The 19,512-nt window shown below is 44.7% G+C and overlaps 1 protein-coding gene across 3 annotated transcripts in view; it reads right to left on the bottom strand.

Moving 5' to 3' along the window:
- epb41l4a (erythrocyte membrane protein band 4.1 like 4A) overlaps positions 1-19,512 on the bottom strand; it is a 253,139-nt gene that overhangs the window by 63,712 nt on the left and 169,915 nt on the right. For all 3 annotated transcript variants that reach the window (XM_038805106.1, XM_038805105.1, XM_038805107.1), the window contains exon 14: positions 19,246-19,336. In XM_038805106.1, the coding sequence (XP_038661034.1) occupies positions 19,246-19,336 (91 nt within the window). The remainder of the gene's footprint in view (positions 1-19,245; positions 19,337-19,512) is intronic.

Raw genomic sequence — 19,512 nt, 5'->3', positions numbered from 1 at the left:
CCAGCCCCGCTCTGGGCTGTGATGTCGGTCGCCGCCAATCTGAGCGCCACCAGGAAGATGGTGCAGCAACTGCACTGTGACCTGGACATCAAGAGGCTGAAGGTGTCTCAAACTGCAACAGATTGGAAGCAGTTTTGCCTGCAGAACACTCAACATGATCCTTTGCTGACGGGAATACATCCGAATAATAACCCTTTCAGGCCAGCTAAACCCTGTTTGCTATTGTAGGTGAAATGGGATTCTGTTTTCTTTTGGTTTCTGGGTCATACGTGGGAAATTCACCCCGGTACATGTTCTGAAAACAATGAAGATGTTTACACTAATCCTGATTCTCGATGGCCTTCGGACCAATGACAAGTCATGTTGGATCGGTTTTTAAAACCCTTTTAAAATCTGTGCCAATTTTCCTTACTCTCACTTTGTAAATTGCCTGTTCTTTGATACTGATGCACACCTACCTCATTGAAGCAATGAGGTGCTGTATGTACAACTTTCGTTGCAGCTTGTGCACAACCCTGTTTCTAGAAGGATTTGTGCACTGGTAGAGAAAATTTTCAATAAAGATCTGAAGTAAAAAAAAACTATACGGTGCGGCCACTATGTTTTTAAACGGTCACAGCTTTTTGTTTTACAAGTTCGGGGGGCAGGGTTTATTCATTAAAATTTTTTTTTTACAAGTTCGGGGGGGTTTTATTTGATAAACTTTTACAGGAAAAAAATGGAGAACTTTGGACAGATGGAGACTCCATACTTTCCGACACCGGAAGGCTTCACCTTCATCCAACAGGTTCCATTGGAGGAGCGTGTACGAGGGCCAAAGGGACCCAAAACCATTTCCTCCATTTTTGTCAGCAACAAACAAGGTACGAGAAAATGGTGGGTTACGCAGGTCGGCCGGTTGGTAAAAATGGGTCCCCAGAAAAAAAGTTTGAAGAACACTGCTCTATAATAACATGTAACATATATTAAAAATTATAGTGCGAACGCTCAAATGTTGATTGACCTCCTGTGTATTTCCAGTTGCATGACGTGAATGATTTCTTTATCGGTAGTGATAGCACTGGAGCACACCCCTCACTTTAATATTATACTGCATTGAAAAGAATCTGTTACTTGCATCTGTTTCTGAATTAATTTATTAATGCGATTGCAGTAACAGAACCCTGGCCAATGTTAAGCCCTAATATGTCAACATCGCTAAAACATATTGATCCAGAATTTCCAAGAAGTGGCAATCACAATCCTTCTTACTCATCTCAGTCAAGAGCTGCACACTTCTTGTCCAACCTTCTGACTCGGGCCTGGTGAGTCCTTCATGGGAATTAGGATCAGAAGTAGGCAATTCAGCCCTTTGAGCCTGCTCCACCATTCATTCAGATCATGGCTGATCTCTTCCTGGTCTCAAATCAACCTCCCCACCTGTTTCCCATAACCCTTTAACCCGTTTTTAAAATCAGAAATATATCTGCCTACTTCTTGAAACCATTTAATGACTCAGACTCCACCTCACTATTGGGCAGCAAGTTCCACAAATTCACCACCCTCTGCAAGAAGAAGTTCCTCCTCAGCTCAGTTTAAAATCTATCTACCACCTCTCAGCTTTTATCTGTGACCTCTCATTTGAGATTGCCCCACAAGAGGGAACATCTGGTCTACGTTTACTTTATCAAATCCTTTTAGTATTTTATATACCTCGATCAGATCCCCTTGAAATGATATGTATAATCTAAGGAGAGTAAAGAGTTAACAAGATGATGTTCATGTATATCAACACCAGATGGTATCACTGAGTAGTCTTATAAAAGGCTGCATCTCTAAGCATTCTGGGAGAAGCTGTTGGAGAAGTTGATGAAGAAGGATAGTGTGAGGTTGAGTTAGAGTGTAGGTTTGAGTTAGTGATAGTGTGAGGTTGAGTTAGAGTGTAGGTTTGAGTTAGTGATAGTGTGAGGTTGGGTTAGAGTGTAGGTTTGAGTTAGTGATAGTGTGAGGTTGAGTTAGAGTGTAGGTTTGAGTTAGTGATAGTGTGAGGTTGAGTTAGAGTGTAGGTTTGAGTTAGTGATAGTGTGAGGTTGAGTTAGAGTGTAGGTTTGAGTTAGTGATAGTGTGAGGTTGAGTTAGAGTGTAGGTTTGAGTTAGTGATAGTGTGAGGTTGAGTTAGAGTGTAGGTTTGAGTTAGTGATAGTGTGAGGTTGAGTTAGAGTGTAGGTTTTATTCGAGAGACCATTATTGTAACAGATTCAATACTATTATTTTGTTAGCTATTACTCAGTAGAGTGTGCGATCCATTTCAAGTAGTGTAAAATAAACTAGCTTTTGTTTAAACATATAGCTTTATGTTCTTTGGAAACACTACGTCTTTGGCTATCTCGGAGAACAATATAAGGAACATAACAAGGTACCAGGAAATTACTGAAGTAATTTAACTAAAATTAGACAGAATCTAAGAAAAAAGAAAACCAGCACGCGCTCAGACTTCGACGGCAAAACTGCTTCCAGACCTGTTACATCAACGCACACAGACAAATCCAGATCTCATGGAGAAACTGCAAACTCTGAAACAGTTCCGGACTTCTGGTAAAAAAAATTTTTTTTTTTTTTTTTAAATTTAGAGTACCCAATTATTTTTTCCAATTAAGGGGCAATTTAGAGTGTTCAATCTACCTATCCTGCACATCTTTGGGTTGTGGGGGTGAAACCCACGCAGACACGGGGAGAATGTGCAAACTCCACACGGACAGTGACCCAGGGCCGGGATTCGAACCCAGGTCCTCAGCGCCGTGGGCAGCAATGCTAACCACTGTGCCACCGTGCTGCCCTGACTTCTGGTAAAATTGATGTAAATTGGAAGATATTTAAGTGGCAATTTCAAATATACCTCTCTGCCTCAGATTTAGATAATGCTAGTGATAACAGAAAACTCGAGTTATTTTCAACAATGGCTGGACCACAAGCTATTGAACTAAATACCTCTTTCCAAATCTCCATGGATGATAAAAATAAATTTGATATAGTTATTGAAGTATTTGACCTTCATAGCAAAGCTCAAATTAATGAAAGTATGAACGGTTTGTCTTTAAAACGAGAGTGCAGAAAGATGGAGAATCTGTAGATTGCTTCATTACTGATTGAAGATTAAAGTCACAAACCTGTAATTTCTCAATTTAGCCATGGAACATTTTTCTCCTTTTTACAATTCCTCTTCCTCCCAGGAATATCCTTTAATTGAGAGGTATTTAATATCTCCCTGAACATCCACCGTTGTTCCTCAACTGTCCTATCCTCAATTATTTATGCTGAATCTACTTGGGCCAACTCTTTCCTCAGGCCTGTACCATTACCTTTGCCCAGCGGTAACACTCTAGTCTGGCACTCTAGCTTCTCTCTCTGCATTTCAAATTCTTGTTTGCTGTCATCATTCCCTCCAAGAGGATCCTTAACGACAAGACTATTTATCAACCCTTCTTCATTACTTAATACTAAATCTAAAATAGCCTGCTCCCTTGTTGGCTCCATAACATATTGCTCTAAGAAACAATCCCTCATACACTCGATGAAATCTCCCTCGAGGCTACCCTTACCAAATTGATTAATCCGGTCAATATGCATGTTCAAATCACCTATGATTACTTTTGTGCCCTTCTCATAAGCTATCATTATTTCTTGATTTATGCAATGCCCCACTTTGGAAGCATTGCTCAGGGGCCTGTAAATTACCCCCACCAAGGGGTTTTTTCCCTTGTTTTTTATTTCCACCCAGATCAATTCAACATTTTGACCCTTAATAACCAATATCATTTCTTAATATAGCCTTGATGCAATCTTTACCGAATAAAGTAACTCCACCTCCTGTTCCACCCTGTCTATTCTTTAGGAATACTGAGTACCCTTGGATATTCAACTCCCAGTCCCGGTCCTCCTGCAACCATGTTTCAGTAATCCTCACCAAATCATACCCATTTGTCTCCATTTGTGCTGTCAGCTCACTGACCTTATTCCCAATGGGGAGGGCGATTCTTCGAGCCCCGCACCGGGCCGGAGAATCACCGTAACCATGCCACGATGCCCCGATGCGGCTCGGAGAATCGCCCTCCAAGGTGCGAAGAATCGCCGCCATTTGTGCCAGCGAGTTTGACGTGGCGCCGGCCGCTGTAATCGGCGGTGCCACCGAATCTCCGGCCCGGATGGGCCGAACGGCCACGCGGATACGACAGAGTCCCGATGGCGCCGTTCACCCCTGGTCACTGCCGACAGGAACTCTGCGTGAAAGGTCGGGGGGGGCGGCCTGTGGGGGGGAGTGTGGGGGGGGGGGCTCCATCCCCGGGGGGGGGGGGCCTCCGATGGGGTCTGGCCTGCGATCGGGGCCCATCGGTTGGCCCATCCATTAACTGGACACTTAAATCTGCAAATTTAGGTGTAGGATCCAGATCGCGATGTCTTGCCAGATTCCTTTAGATCTTGTGAGGCGTGGCAAGCCAAGTAAATCTTGCGAGAGGCCTCTCACAATTTACCGGCTGCGTTTTGTCCCAAGTCAGTCCCATAAAGAGTTATTCTCCCAAATATTATCTGCCCAAGATTCTAATACTATCCAAGCCAATGAACTTAATCGAGCTGCGGGTCCAATCCTCTGAGCCTCAGTTATCTCAGGGTCCTCTTCTGCGAAGGTGCTGGGAGGGTTCTGGGGTCACATCAGGAGCCCAAGAGATCGGGACGCCATTTACAAATGGCACCCCGATCTCTTGCTGCACTGGAGTTCCGGCGAGTGGAATTCCTCAGTCCAGTAAGCGGGGCTGAGTGTAGCCTTGGGCATGCATTCCCCTCTGAGGCCCCAAATCTAACTGGATGGGTGTTAGATAGTGGGGTGTTTTTTAACGCTCGACCACTAAACGCGCTCATTATGGGACTCTGTTCCCATTTAGTTCGATCGGGCCAATCGTCTATCAACATTGCTGATATCCTTTGCCTCCTTTTTAATCAGCCTGCTCTTTGTTTTAAGATTAAGTTTCCTTGTCTCTCAATTAGGTGGAGGAATTTTTTCCCAATGTATTAGGACATAATCCAGTATTTTATGCACCTCAATAAGGTCACCTCTTTGTCCTTTCAACTTCAAGGAATAGAACCAAAGTTTATTCACTCTATCTGTGTTTTATATAGTGCCAGAAATGATGTTTGCTTAGAAAATTAACCACACAGTTTTAAATGTAGTATAGCAGCATGGCAAAGAAGTTGACTGAGGGACCTGAAATAAAGATCAGCAATCAATATATAAACATAGATCTGTGTAAGATAGAGAAGAACTGTGCCAACACTGACCACTAGGGGGCAGAGATGTGCAGCAAATCCCTTGGCACCAACAGAAAATATTGTTATATTGTATAATTTAAGTGATTTGCTGCATCGGATAAATTATGTAACGATCATTTGAATTAAACATCATTTTATTCTGTTGAAAATATACAACATAAATTACATTGTATTATTTGTGTTTTTCTCAATTCTCACCGTTTCTATCTTGCTACCCAGTCCAAATGATTTTCAGTCCCAGGTAATGAGTGTGACGTTTTACACAGTTGTGACTGCCTCTGTGAACTCATCCAGGGCATTGATAACTGGCTCTGTACCTTCCTCATTACCAAAGGTTTCTGCACCCTCTTCCTGACTCAATGTCATTAATGGTCCAGGTCCTTGCAGATGAGGAGTTTTGTTGTCGAGAGACAAAGACGATCTCCAACTCGTCAGCTTCGCATATGTTGTTTGGCTGCAGTTGCCTCATCCCAATTTCCTCACTGAAGTTTCCTCCTCACATCCACTGCCTCACTGCAATTTTGGTACAAATGGCAGGCAGTTTTGTCATGTAACAAATGAATAAATCGTACGGGATTTGCACCACAATACTTTCAGTTACCTCAACTTTAATTTCTTTGTTGTATCTCACTTGCATGTTCTTTATAGTAGGTCTGATTTCCATTGAAATAAATAGGGCTAGATTCTCCGTTCCCGAGATGCCGGGGCAGGATTCGCGGACTTTGACATCACCAAAACTGGCTCTGAACCTGGACCAATTCAGCGACTGTGGAAGGGCTAGCACCGGCGCCATGTGGAACACAATCGACTCCAATAAAAAACGGTGCGGGAATCGCCGGATCCGGGATTGAAACTCAGGATGCTGACAAGCTGCAGCCGCACATACACATTACTTTCCCCACACACACTCATCCCAGCCAACAGGATGGCATTGGGTGTGCTAGAGCGTGCCCATACAGCTAATAGGTCAGCTGGGGCTAGAGGCACCTAGGGAGGCGGCCTGGGAGACACCCATACGACCTGTGTGTTGCCCTAAATTCACAGTGGGCTGTTAATGGCGTGCACAGCTGCATGGCTGCCTTCCCGGCTGCGGGAATGGTCTTCCGTGCCCGTCCACACCAACCCCACTGCCCACCATTTAACCCCACTGCCCACCATTTGGCACCCCCCCTGCCACTCCCCCTCCGGCCCTGGCAGAAGTCCCTTGGCCAGCGGCATAACTGTCAGCAAACTATGGCGATGTTGGACACTTTCCGTACCCTCTCTCGCTCCCTCAGCAGCCACGATGCCGGCTTCAAGATTTTTTAAAACACAAGTGAATCACGCCATCGGGAACTCAGCCCATCGAAGCCAGATAATCTCAGAGGCTCCGGAGAATACCAGGTCAACACAACTACTGATATTGCAAGTAGTGTTTACTGTACGTGCGTTCCGGACCGCATGCGCAAACCGGCTGACGTATTTTGGCGCATGCGCAGGGGATCTCTTCTGAAGTGAACCCCACGGAACAGGATCGCCCACAGATCGGGGGGCCCCGATCGCGGGCCAGGACAACGTGGGGGACCCCCCCCGGGGCGGATCCCCCCCCCCCCCCCCCCCCAAAGGACCGCCCCCGTCGATTTACCTGCCAGGTCCCGCCGTGTGGGACCATGCGTAACCCATGCTGGCAGGACGGGCCAGAAACGGACGGCCGCTCGGCCCATCGGGGGCGCTGCCAACAGCCCCCAACCGGCCCTGCGTGAATCCTGCCCCTGCCCGAAAAACGGGGCCGGAGAATACGGCAGCCGCCGTCAGAGGGGGATTCGCGCCGCCACCCCCCCGGGATTCTCCAACCTGGTGGGGGGTCGGAGAATCCCGCCCAGAGTGTTTCAAACTGCTTTTGGAAAGATTGAAATAACCATTTAAGTTATTCAAAGGGCTTTTGAGTCAACAGTACATTTGGCCCAAACCAAAGTAATTACATTGACTTGTCATATCAATTCAAAGTTTTTAAGGCGGCTCGTCCTCTCTCCTGCCATCAAGCTCACAGTATCCAATCCAAGGTGAATCAGGATCTCACCAGAATTTAAAAATGGAGGTGACCATGAAGGTTTAGAAGGTTAAGTTTTCCCCAATGCAGAAAATGTGAAATGTATAGTGCCCGGGTCTTATCTGATTCATGGTCGGACTAAACCAATCAACTCTCGAGTTTCTTATGAGATATTTTGGTCATTGTTATGGCCACTTGGATGATCAATAGTTTTTGCAATTTTCTATTCTTTTCACGGTTCTTGGTTCCAGGGATGAGGGATTTCAGCAGCCAGGTTAGGTCGGAAAAGCTAGGGTTGTTCTCCTTGGAGTAAAGGAGATTTGAGGTCAACTCCATTACAGCACTTGTGGACCATGATGCAACATTGCAAAAATATGGTTCATGGTTTATATGTTTTTGAATATTATTCCTAGTTGTAAGAATCAAAGTATTAAATGTAAGATAAATGGAAAATCCTGATTGAGAAACTGGTAATAACGCTGATGAAAATGCACTTCAAATAAGCTTGGGGTTGATTACATTTAAAAAGGTAAGGTATGTTTATCTTCAAGTTCAAAGGTAACAGTGAGAAAGCCATGATGGAACCAGAATATCTGCCTTACTTCAATAAAATATGTAAATTATGCTTTCAGTTTTCAGGTGAATGTGGGGTTTCTTCATGGATTCAGGCAGTTTGCTGAAAGGTTCGTAAAATTCCATTAGCAATATAAATTATTCATTATGGATTACAGAATCAAAGAGTAGCATGGAAGATAAAATATTGTGTTTAACATTTCTGTGTGAGAGCATCCAGGAGCATGTCACATCATCATTGAGATAGCTGTGGGCATAGAAGGCTCTTTTGCTTAATTTATATGTGTGTGCTTGCTATCAGAAGAAAGCTGTTCAGTTTGGGGAACAGACAGAGATAGTTGCAGCTCTGCTTCGGTGTAGACTGCCAGATTGAGAGCGAACAGGAGATGATAAACAGTGAGGCCTGAATTTCAAGCAGAGAAGACACTAACCTCATAATTCACCCTGTGGTGGAGCTCTATCTCTGTTTGGATGATGTGAGGTAAAAGCAGCTGGAAGATTTGCTTTAGCTTGCAGTTAGTGGAGGAAATTTACATTGGTTCCCATGCTTTGTATATTCAAGAATATACTTCAATGGAAATCTACAGTGGCACTCGCAGAACCTTGTGGCAAAAAGCAGTTGGCAGTGTTAGTTTAGAAAACTGTGGAAAAGCAGTTGGATATCTGCTGGTAACTTAAACAAGAAACCAAGGCACCATGAGGTCTCTAAAGAAAAGGTGTAGGGTCATGAAGCCAAAAGACTAATGGAAGGAGCACCATAGGATCTTACCTCAGAGAATAGCTGGAATACTGAGAAGTGTTAAGGTGAAGTCCAGAGGTCTGTGACATACCTTTTCATTTTTGTAAACCAGTAGTGATTCATGCCAGCGGGCCACCACGATGAGGGTGGAAGTAACTGTGTCATGCCCGCTACTGTAATATTAACTTATGCAAATTAGGCTTATGCCCGAAGATCTCATTCTGAGATCTCGCCGGTGCAAATCCCATTTTTGCGAGATTTCGTAGCCATTACAAGATTTGCGCCATGGTCAACAGTGCCGTTAGATCGTGCTCGTGAAATCTTGTGGTGTAGTTCTGTCAGTTAATCACAAGCTGTTCGGATTTCTCTTTAAACTTAATGGTCTCTAACACGATCGCAAAGGCAGCACCTGGTGGCAGATGTTTCAGCTTCCATTCTAGTATACATGGAAACCATCCGATGTCTAGTATTGCAGTTGAAGCACAGACTGAAATCATGAGATACATGCTAGTTGCCAGGCAAGTCCAGACTGATGCCATGCTGGCTCAAGGTTGTGGATATGAGTGCTGAAAGTGCCGTGCACTCTCTCACAGAAGTCAGCATTCTGCCTTCCAATAGATCAGTATGATTGATGAGGCACTGCCCCAAGGTATGGAGCAGCTCGAGGGAGTGCAACCCTGTTGTCTTCTGAGGATTATAATGTTCATCCCTCAACAACTGCCAGTCCACCATTGCCCTTGGTGTTGGGTTTCAACCATCAGCCCAAATGCAGCCACCTATGCCGAGGTGGAGCAGTCCAAAACAGGGACGCAAAGCCCAGAGCTGCTCGAGGACTTCCCACATGGCCATTTGCAGTCTTCTCCATTGAAGGTTAGCAGCGTTCCACCAGCCATGCTGCAGTGGCTAGGATAATAAGAGAACAAGAACTGACAAAGCCACACATGTTGGGCGACACAGTAGCACAGTGGTTAACAGTGTTGCTTGACAGCTCCATATTTCCAGGTTCGATTCCCGGCTTGGGTCACTGTCTGTGCGGAGTCTGCATGTTCTCCCCGTGTCTGAGTGGGTTGCCTCCGGGTGCTCCGGTTTCCTCCCACAGTCCAAAGATGTGCAGGTTAGGTAGATTGGCCATGCTAAATTGCCCTTAGTGACGAAAGGAAAGGTTAAGTGCGGTTACTGGGTTACGTGGATAGGGTGGATGTGTGGGCTTAAGTGCTCTTTCCAAGGATTGGTGCAGACTCGATGGGCCTAATGGCCTCCTTCTGCCCTGTAAATTCTATGATTATATATCTGTTCAACATGCTCTCTAATAAGTAAGGATAAAATGGAAGTTCCCTTTCCTTCTGTACTGGGCCTTTGTCACCTCCCTGATGCAGTGATGGCTAACAGACTGTGAAATATTGCTCATTTCACATCCTCACACTCAAAAGGACCTGCTGGCATAATGACTTAGTGGTGCAGCGACTTTGATGGTCACCAACATTACCATCCTTGCCCTGCTGTGTAACTGCAGATTGGATTGTAAGAGAAGGCACAGTTCAATCACCACTTCCTTGGTGAAAAAACACTGCTCCTACCTGAGGTTGAGGTAGAAAAAATGCTCCCTGAGAGACAGACATGTGGTGTGTAAAGTATTTCATTGAAAGCTCTCCTCCTCATCTCTCTGTCTGATTCAAAAGCAAAATAGTGCATATGAAAGGTAACATCCTGAAATGTTAACTCTGTTTCTCTCTCCCCAGACACTGCTGAACCTGCTGAGTGTTTTGTACTTTCATTCCCCTATCTGACATCTAGAACATAGAACATAGAACATAGAACGATACAGCGCAGTACAGGCCCTTCGGCCCTCGATGTTGCACCGACATGGAAAAAAAAACTAAAGGCCATCTAACCTACACTATGCCCTTATCATCCATATGCATATCCAATAAATTTTTAAATGCCCTCAATGTTGGCGAGTTCACTACTGTTGCAGGTAGGGCATTCCACGGCCTCACCACTCTTTGCGTAAAAAACCCACCTCTGACCTCTGTCCTATATCTATTACCCCTCAATTTAAGGCTATGTCCCCTCGTGCTAGCCACCTCCATCCGCGGGAGAAGGCTCTCGCTGTCCACCCTATCTAACCCTCTGATCATTTTGTATGCCTCTATTAAGTCACCTCTTAACCTTCTTCTCTCTAACGAAAACAACCTCAAGTCCATCAGCCTTTCCTCATAAGATTTTCCCTCCATACCAGGCAACATCCTGGTAAATCTCCTCTGCACCCGTTCCAAAGCTTCCACGTCCTTCCTATAATGAGGCGACCAGAACTGTACGCAATACTCCAAATGCGGCCGTACCAGAGTTTGGTACAGCTGCATCATGACCTCATGGCTCCGGAACTCAATCCCTCTACCAATAAAGGCCAACACACCATAGGCCTTCTTCACAACCCTATCAACCTGGGTGGCAACTTTCAGGGATCTATGTACATGGACACCGAGATCCCTCTGCTCATCCACACTACCAAGAATTTTACCATTAGCCAAATATTCCGCATTCCTGTTATTCTTTCCAAAGTGAATCACCTCACACTTCTCCACATTAAACTCCATTTGCCACCTCTCAGCCCAGCTCTGCAGCTTATCTATGTCCCTCTGTAACCTGCAACATCCTTCCGCACTGTCTACAACTCCACCGACTTTAGTGTCGTCTGCAAATTTACTCACCCATCCTTCTGCGCCCTCCTCTAGGTCATTTATAAAAATGACAAACAGTAACGGCCCCAGAACAGATCCTTGTGGTACGCCACTCGTAACTGAACTCCATTCTGAACATTTCCCATCAACTACCACTCTCTGTCTTCTTTCAACTAGCCAATTTCTGATCCACATCTCTAAATCACCCTCAATCCCCAGCCTCCGTATTTTCTGCAATAGCCGACCGTGGGGAACCTTATCAAACGCTTTACTGAAATCCATATACACCACATCAACTGCTCTACCCTCGTCTACCTGTTCAGTCACCTTCTCAAAGAACTCGATAAGGTTTGTGAGGCATGACCTACCCTTCACAAAACCATGCTGACTATCCCTAATCATATTATTCCTATCTAGATGATTATAAATCGTATCTTTTATAATCCTCTCCAAGACTTTACCCACCACAGACGTTAGGCTCACCGGCCTATAGTTACCGGGGTTATCTCTACTCCCCTTCTTGAACAAAGGGACCACATTTGCTATCCTCCAGTCCTCTGGCACTATTCCTGTAGCTAATGATGACCTAAAAATCAAAGCCAAAGGCTCAGCAATCTCTTCCCTGGCTTCCCAGAGAATCCTAGGATAAATCCCATCCGGCCCCGGGGACTTATCTATTTTCACCTTGTCCAGAATTGCCAACACTTCTTCCCTACGCACCTCAATGCCATCTATTCTAATAGCCTGGGTCTCAGCATTCTCCTCCACAATATTATCTTTTTCTTGAGTGAATACTGACGAAAAGTATTCATTTAGTATCTCGCTTATCTCCTCAGCCTCCACACACAACTTCCCACCACTGTCCTTGACTGGCCCTACTCTTACCCTAGTCATTCTTTTATTCCTGACATACCTATAGAAAGCTTTTGGGTTTTCCTTGATCCTACCTGCCAAAGACTTCTCATGTCCCCTCCTTGCTCGTCTCAGCTCTCTCTTTAGATCCTTCCTCGCTTCCTTGTAACTATCAAGCGCCCCAACTGAAACTTCACGCCTCATCTTCACATAGGCCTCCTTCTTCCTCTTAACAAGAGATTCCACTTCTTTGGTAAACCACGGTTCCCTCGCTCGACCCCTTCCTCCCTGCCTGACTGGTACGTACTTATCAAGAACATGCAATAGCTGTTCCTTGAACAAGCTCCACATATCCAGTGTGCCCAACCCTTGCAGCCTACTTCTCCAACCAACACATCCTAAGTCATGTCTAATGGCATCATAATTGCCCTTCCCCCAGCTATAACTCTTGCTCTGCGGGGTATACTTATCCCTTTCCATCACTAATGTAAAGGTCACCGAATTGTGGTCACTGTCTCCAAAGTGTTCACCTACCTCCAGATCTAACACCTGGCCTGGTTCATTACCCAAAACCAAATCCAAAGTGGCCTCACCTCTTGTTGGCCTGTCAACATATTGTGTCAGAAAACCCTCCTGCACACATTGTACAAAGAACGACCCATCCAATGTACTCGAACTATATCTTTTCCAGTCAATATTAGGAAAGTTAAAGTCTCCCATAACAACTACCCTGTTACTTTCGCTCTTTTCCAGAATCATCTTCGCCATCCTTTCCTCTACATCTCTAGAACTATTAGGTGGCCTATAGAAAACTCCCAACAGGGTGACCTCTCCTTTCCTGTTTCTAACCTCAGCCCATACTACCTCGGAAGAAGAGTCCCCATCTTGCATCCTTTCTACCACCGTAATACTGTCCTTGACTAGCAGCGCCACACCTCCCCCTCTTTTGCCCCCTTCTCTGACCTTACTAAAGCACCTAAACCCCGGAACCTGCAACAACCATTCCTGTCCCTGCTCTATCCATGTCTCTGAAATGGCCACAACATCGAAGTCCCAGGTACCTACCCATGCTGCCAGTTCCCCTACCTTATTTCGTATACTCCTGGCATTGAAATAGACACACTTCAAACCACAGACCTGAACACTGCCGCCCTCCTGCGAAGTCAAAACTGTGCTCCTGACCTCTCTACTCTCAATCTCTCGCACCCCAAAACTACAATCCAGGTTCCCATGCCCCTGCTGAATTAGTTTAAACCCCCCCAAAGAGTACTAACAAATCTCCCCCCCAGGATATTGGTGCCCCTCAGGTTCAGATGTAGACCATCCTGTCTATAGAGGTCCCACCTTCCCCAGAAAGAGCCCCAGTTATCCAGAAATCTGAATCCCTCCCGCCTGCACCATCCCTGTAGCCACGTGTTTAATTGCTGTCTCTCCCTATTCCTCATCTCACTATCACGTGGCACGGGCAACAACCCAGAGATAACAACTCTGTTTGTTCTCGCTCTGAGCTTCCATCCTAGCTCCCTAAAGGCCTGCCTGACATCCTTGTCCCCTTTCCTACCTATGTCGTTAGTGCCAATGTGGACTACGACTTGGGGCTGCTCCCCCTCCCCCTTAAGGACCCGGAAAACACGATCTGAGACATCACGTACCCTTGCACCTGGGAGGCAACATACCAAACGTGAGTCTCTCTCGCTCCCACAAAATCTCCTATCTGTGCCCCTGACTATTGAGTCCCCAATTACTAATGTTCTACTCCTTTCCCCCCTTCCCTTCTGAGCAACAGGGACAGACTCCGTGCCAGAGGCCCGTACCCCATGGCTTACCCCTGGTAAGTCGTCCCCCCCACAAGTATCCAAAACGGTATACTTGTTACTCAGGGGAACGACCGCAGGGGGTCCCTGCACTGACTGCTTCTTCCCAGTCCCTCTTACAGTTACCCATCTATCTCCAGTCTTTGGTGTAACTACTTCCCTGAAGCTCCTATCTATGACCCCCTCTGCCTCCCGAATGATCCGAAGTTCATCCAGCTCAAGCTCCAGGTCCCTAACACGGTTTTTGAGGAGCTGGAGTTGGGTGCACTTCCCACAGATGAAATCAGCAGGGACACTGACGGCGTCCCTCACCTCAAACATTCTGCAGGAGGAGCATTGTACTGCCTTCCCTGACATCCCCTCTAGATTAAAAAAAACAAGAAAAAGAAAAAGAAAGGAAGAGCTTACCTGATATTACCTCAAACCCTGATCCCGCTGAAAGGTAAGCAAACTTAAAGGCACTCACTCACCTTCACGACAGGCCCCTGCTCCCGCTTCCCAACCACCGTGGGGTGGGGGGGTTGGTTAGAGGAGGAGGTAGGGTGGGAAACACTCACAAAGTGTTTCGGGTTTAACTGTCACTTGCCAACAGCCCCTCCACAAACCACCTTCAACTTAGGCTGACCGCACTGCACGTATGCAAATTTCCCCAGAACAGCTGATCAGTAGCTCTGCTCTGCTGCCCTCTGCTGGTTGCTTGCCTTTACTCAAACTCCTTGGGTCTTCTTCGCAGGTTCACCTTCAACTTAGGCTGACCGCACTGCACGTGTGCAAATTTCCCCAGAACAGCTGATCAGTAGCTCTGCTCTGCTGCCCTCTGCTGGTTGCTTGCCTTTACTCAAACTCCTTGGGTCTTCTTCGCAGGTTCACCTTCAACTTAGGCTGACCGCACTGCACGTGTGCAAATTTCCCCAGAACAGCTGATCAGTAGCTCTGCTCTGCTGCCCTCTGCTGGTTGCTTGCCTTTACTCAAACTCCTTGGGTCTTCTTCGCAGGTTCACCTTCAACTTAGGCTGACCGCACTGCACGTGTGCAAATTTCCCCAGAACAGCTGATCAGTAGCTCTGCTCTGCTGCCCTCTGCTGGTTGCTTGCCTTTACTCAAACTCCTTGGGTCTTCTTCGCAGGTTCACCTTCAACTTAGGCTGACCGCACTGCACGTGTGCAAATTTCCCCAGAACAGCTGATCAGTAGCTCTGCTCTGCTGCCCTCTGCTGGAAATGTTCCATTTCCAAATCATTCTGTAACCCAAGAGGGACTGCAATTACAGATCCCATTACTGAAGCATTCTTTCACCTGACAGATCTTCCAACTCCTTTGACCTGAATGGCAAAATCCTGCAACATTCCACTGTAAATCCAAAAGATTTCCCAAACTCCCCATCAGACTCACCATAGCACTTTCCCGAACTCTGTCCCATTTCACAGAAAGCCAAAAGCACTTTAGCTGAAGGTTGCATGGCCATTCCTTTAGGCAATGGCAGTGGCAGGACAAGGAGTAAACAGGGGTCTCTTATGCAGCTAAACACATGTCCAGCTGTGAGCGATTAAGAGAAGGTGTTAACAGGACCTGTGTGGTCCAGAATAGCTGTTTGTCTGTCAAATAAGCATAAGAGGCTATTTGACATTTTGACATTACAATTCATCCGTTCTGCATGCTTCTTGTTATACACATGGTATGCCTGAGGTATCACCCTTTCTTCTTGGTTGTCCTTTGGGGCCAAGATGACCATGTCCATCATTAGGGCTGTTTAGTAAGCCTCATGTAGGTGACTGCAGAGGCTGATCTATGCATGGAAGGCTCTGCTCCAAACATGCAGGATACCCAATTTTATCTGGTTACATCAAATGCAGTGATCCAGCAAGAGCTTCTCCCAGGACTCAAAAGTCAATATCAAAACTTTGAGGTAAAGACTGCAGAGTGTCCTTTGACGACCATGAGAATGCATCCCAAACTCAAACTATTTATGGAAGATTGACCTAGGTAAGTGAATGTCACACATTTTGGCTATATGACCAGCCCTACTCAGTTGTGACTGTCTCAATATAGTGTTGATGCTTGAAATGCTAACTCGGGTGAGCAGCTCAGTGTTTGATATTTTGTCCTTCCATCTGATTGTCAGAGGTTTCAGGAGAAAGTGAAAGTGTTTGTGCTTCTTAGTAATAATAATTTTTTATTGTCACAAGTAGGTTTACATTAACACTGCAAAGAAGTTACTGTGAAAAGCCCCTCGTCGCCACATTCCGGCACTCCTCGGGTACACTGAGGGAGAATTCAGAATGTCCAAATGACCTAACAGCACGTCTTTCGGGACTTGTGGAAGAAACTGGAGCACCCGGAGGAAACCCACGCAAACATGGGGAGAACATGCAGTCTCCGCACAGAGAGTGACCCAAGCTGGAAATCAAACCCAGGACCCTAATGCTGTGAAGCAACAGTGCTAACCACTGTGCTACAGTGCTGCCCATGTTCTGCCATGCTGCCTGTATGATGCTAATGCTCATTCCAAGTCTCACATGCGTAGAGCAGAATGGTGGAAGCTGCCTGTCTGTTGCCGTCCAGGGGAGTTTAAGCATCCTCGGATGAACATTAACACCTTTCGGAAGGCAAGTCAACTTACTGACGAGATGGTTCATGACAGCAAAGCCTATGCTAACTTTGTGCCATTCTTTTTCACGGCCACTTCAACAGAAAGTTAGCACATCCTGACACTCACAGCATAGTGAGAATGGTATGCCCTAAGTGGCTTGACTGACTGACACTTTGATTCTCCAGCTTCCCTGGCATTGGCAGCAGCAAAGCTACGGAGCTGAATTTTGCAGCCAATCTGTTTTAGTCATGAGGATTGAGGGATTATTACCATGAAAGCTTCATTATTCTTCTTCAAATACAGTATTCAGTTGTGTAAAGGTCAATCTTATGTAAAAGTTAATCTCATGCAAAAGTCAACCCCATGATTTTTGGCCTAAAAAAAACACTTTTTCACAGACTTGATATAAAATTCAACGCTCGTTTTTCCAGGGATCAAAGTCCAAAAATTTCAGAACCATATTATAATCCTGGAGATGTTATTGATTCAATTTAATTATAAATGTATAAATACTAATGAAATGTGTACAGATTTTTATGTTCTAAAAGGTATGAATGTTCAATAATTAATATAAATTATTTAGTATTGTTGGTTTTTACTTTATTGCAACAGTCTTTTTTGAATTTTGTTTAGACCCACATGAAAGCACAGAAGGCAACCCCTCGAAAAGATTACTGGTGTAAAAGTGGACCCAGTGACTTATGGTCTGAACAATTGATTTCAAAAATTGGAGAGTATACTGGGTCGTACCATTGCATCTTTAACGTTCACCTGCGTGTCGTTGGAGTGGCACTTTATCCCGTGAACTCTGACTCAGAGGCAAGAATGTTACCACTGAACCTAGGTTGATACTATTACATATTTATGTTCTAGTTACTTTTGAGTACTTCAACGAAATGTTGCACTCAAGACATGATTGTAGTCACAATTTACCTTTATTTAGTGTATAGATTTTTATACGGCTTGAGCCATTATTCAAGACCACGTACAGGTCTGGGAACATGTTTTTAGAGCTGTCGGATAGCCTTATGGATGTGATGATTCAGTCAACATACTTCATCCTGAAAGGAGGGAAGGATCTAATAGTTGGTGTACGCTTATGTGAATATTCTCCAGGCATCTCTCACAGAAGCGTGAGTAATAATAACTATAGACTAGACTGTCATCCATCCATGTTGAAGGATGATGCTGCCTGAAAGTGAATACATATATGGGATAATAATTAAGCTGAAACAAAATCTGTCCAGATTAAATTTAAGAATAAGTTAAGGATATGAATTGTTCTTTGAAGTTGCTATATGCAATCATGCCGTCAGCATAACCTAGTAAGGTTGTTGCAATATTGAAGAGTAAAACTACACCCAACGCAAATACAGCAATCAGAAGATTTATAGCATTAGTTTGAGCACCTGCACAACATCAATCATTGTTAGCCTTCAAGCACATATTTCAGATAGAAGTGCCAAGATTATTCATTTGCAGTAAACCTGTCATAAAGCTCGGTACCAAGCATTTATAGCTGTGCAGTAAACCACACTTGGGTGTTTTTTTCCTCCCCATTTGCAATGTTTCAAATGTGGCAGTGTAAACTCAAAACACAATTGCTTGACGAGTCTTCTGTACAAATGGGACAAAAATACATTTGCCAGCAGAATAGTGTTTACAGAAAAATCTGAAAAAGCACACTCATTGTTCTTGTTTTATTTTTCTGAATAGTGAAAGGGCTGAGGCCACAATCAGAGAACTGAATGGCGGGCGGAGCTGGCTCAAGGGCCTACTCCTGCTCCTAATTTGTAAATTCGTATGTATGTTCGTATGTAATTTAACTCTTTAACAGGGTTAAATATTGTCCACTAATTGATCTCCTGTGGCATTGCACGTGAGGAGTCAATACCAAAGCCAGGATTCTCCGGCCCTGCCTGCCGGCAGAATTTACCAGCACTGCCAAAGTCAATGGACATTCACATAGCCTGGTGATCCCTGGAGCCTGAAAATCAAGGCCCAAGTGTTTCCTTCAGATGGGACAGGGTTGGATGGCAGGAGATATTTGGGCCATGGGTGCACAGGAGTATATTGCTTTTAGTCGCAAATGTTGTCCATATTCTTATATTTAATCCTTTAGAATTTATTATATTTCGGGTTACATACCAGCTCAAATTGGTTGAAGGAAACGAGTTTCGCTGAGTTTCAGGTTGAATAACCTGGGGACACAAAACAATGCCTCCTCTGGTGAGAGTCTGTAATTACAGTGTAATAGGTTCACCTCGGCAGTTCCATTATTAATACATAGGAATTTATAACGGAAAAGGGTGACTGGTGTGTTCCTGCAGTTGTAAAATTTTAATGTAGTATATTGACAGATACGCACATGGAACGTTCAGATCTTTCAGAGTGTATCCACACAGACACAGGAGGTGTGTGCAATCCCCTTAAAGCCGACACAGCTTCAAATTATTGAAGCACAGGTGTGCAAACCTGAAAATGAATTTAGGATTGAAACATCTGAGAGAAGTGCCAATGCTAAATTGGAAAGTAAGCAAACAAAATGTTAATTCAGTATTTCAATTTGACTCTGAATTTGGGATTCAGATGTTTGAGGATTGTACTTGTGATACATGTGCTCTTATATAGATTTATCCAAACTACTGCAGCATAACACAGATTTACCTTTTCACTGGTGAAGGCGCAATAAATTTGGTGGTGCCATCATATTCCTCAAGGTCTGTTTTTATATGACTGTGATTGACACTGTTTGGTGCTGTGGTAACAAAGTCACAGATTAAGGTTACATAAGTATGAACTGATGAATATTTGATAAATAGTTAAAAACAGCCCTTCAGATGAAAAAACATTCAGATGAATTTATTTGTTTTGCTAAGAGATATATCTCATGCAAAATTAAAATAGATGAGAAAACAAAAATAAACCAGCATA

Source organism: Scyliorhinus canicula, chromosome 8 (genome assembly GCF_902713615.1).
Source record: "Scyliorhinus canicula chromosome 8, sScyCan1.1, whole genome shotgun sequence".
In the NCBI taxonomy this organism is placed as follows: Eukaryota; Metazoa; Chordata; class Chondrichthyes; order Carcharhiniformes; family Scyliorhinidae; genus Scyliorhinus; species Scyliorhinus canicula.
This window is presented reverse-complemented; position numbering and strand designations above follow the sequence as displayed.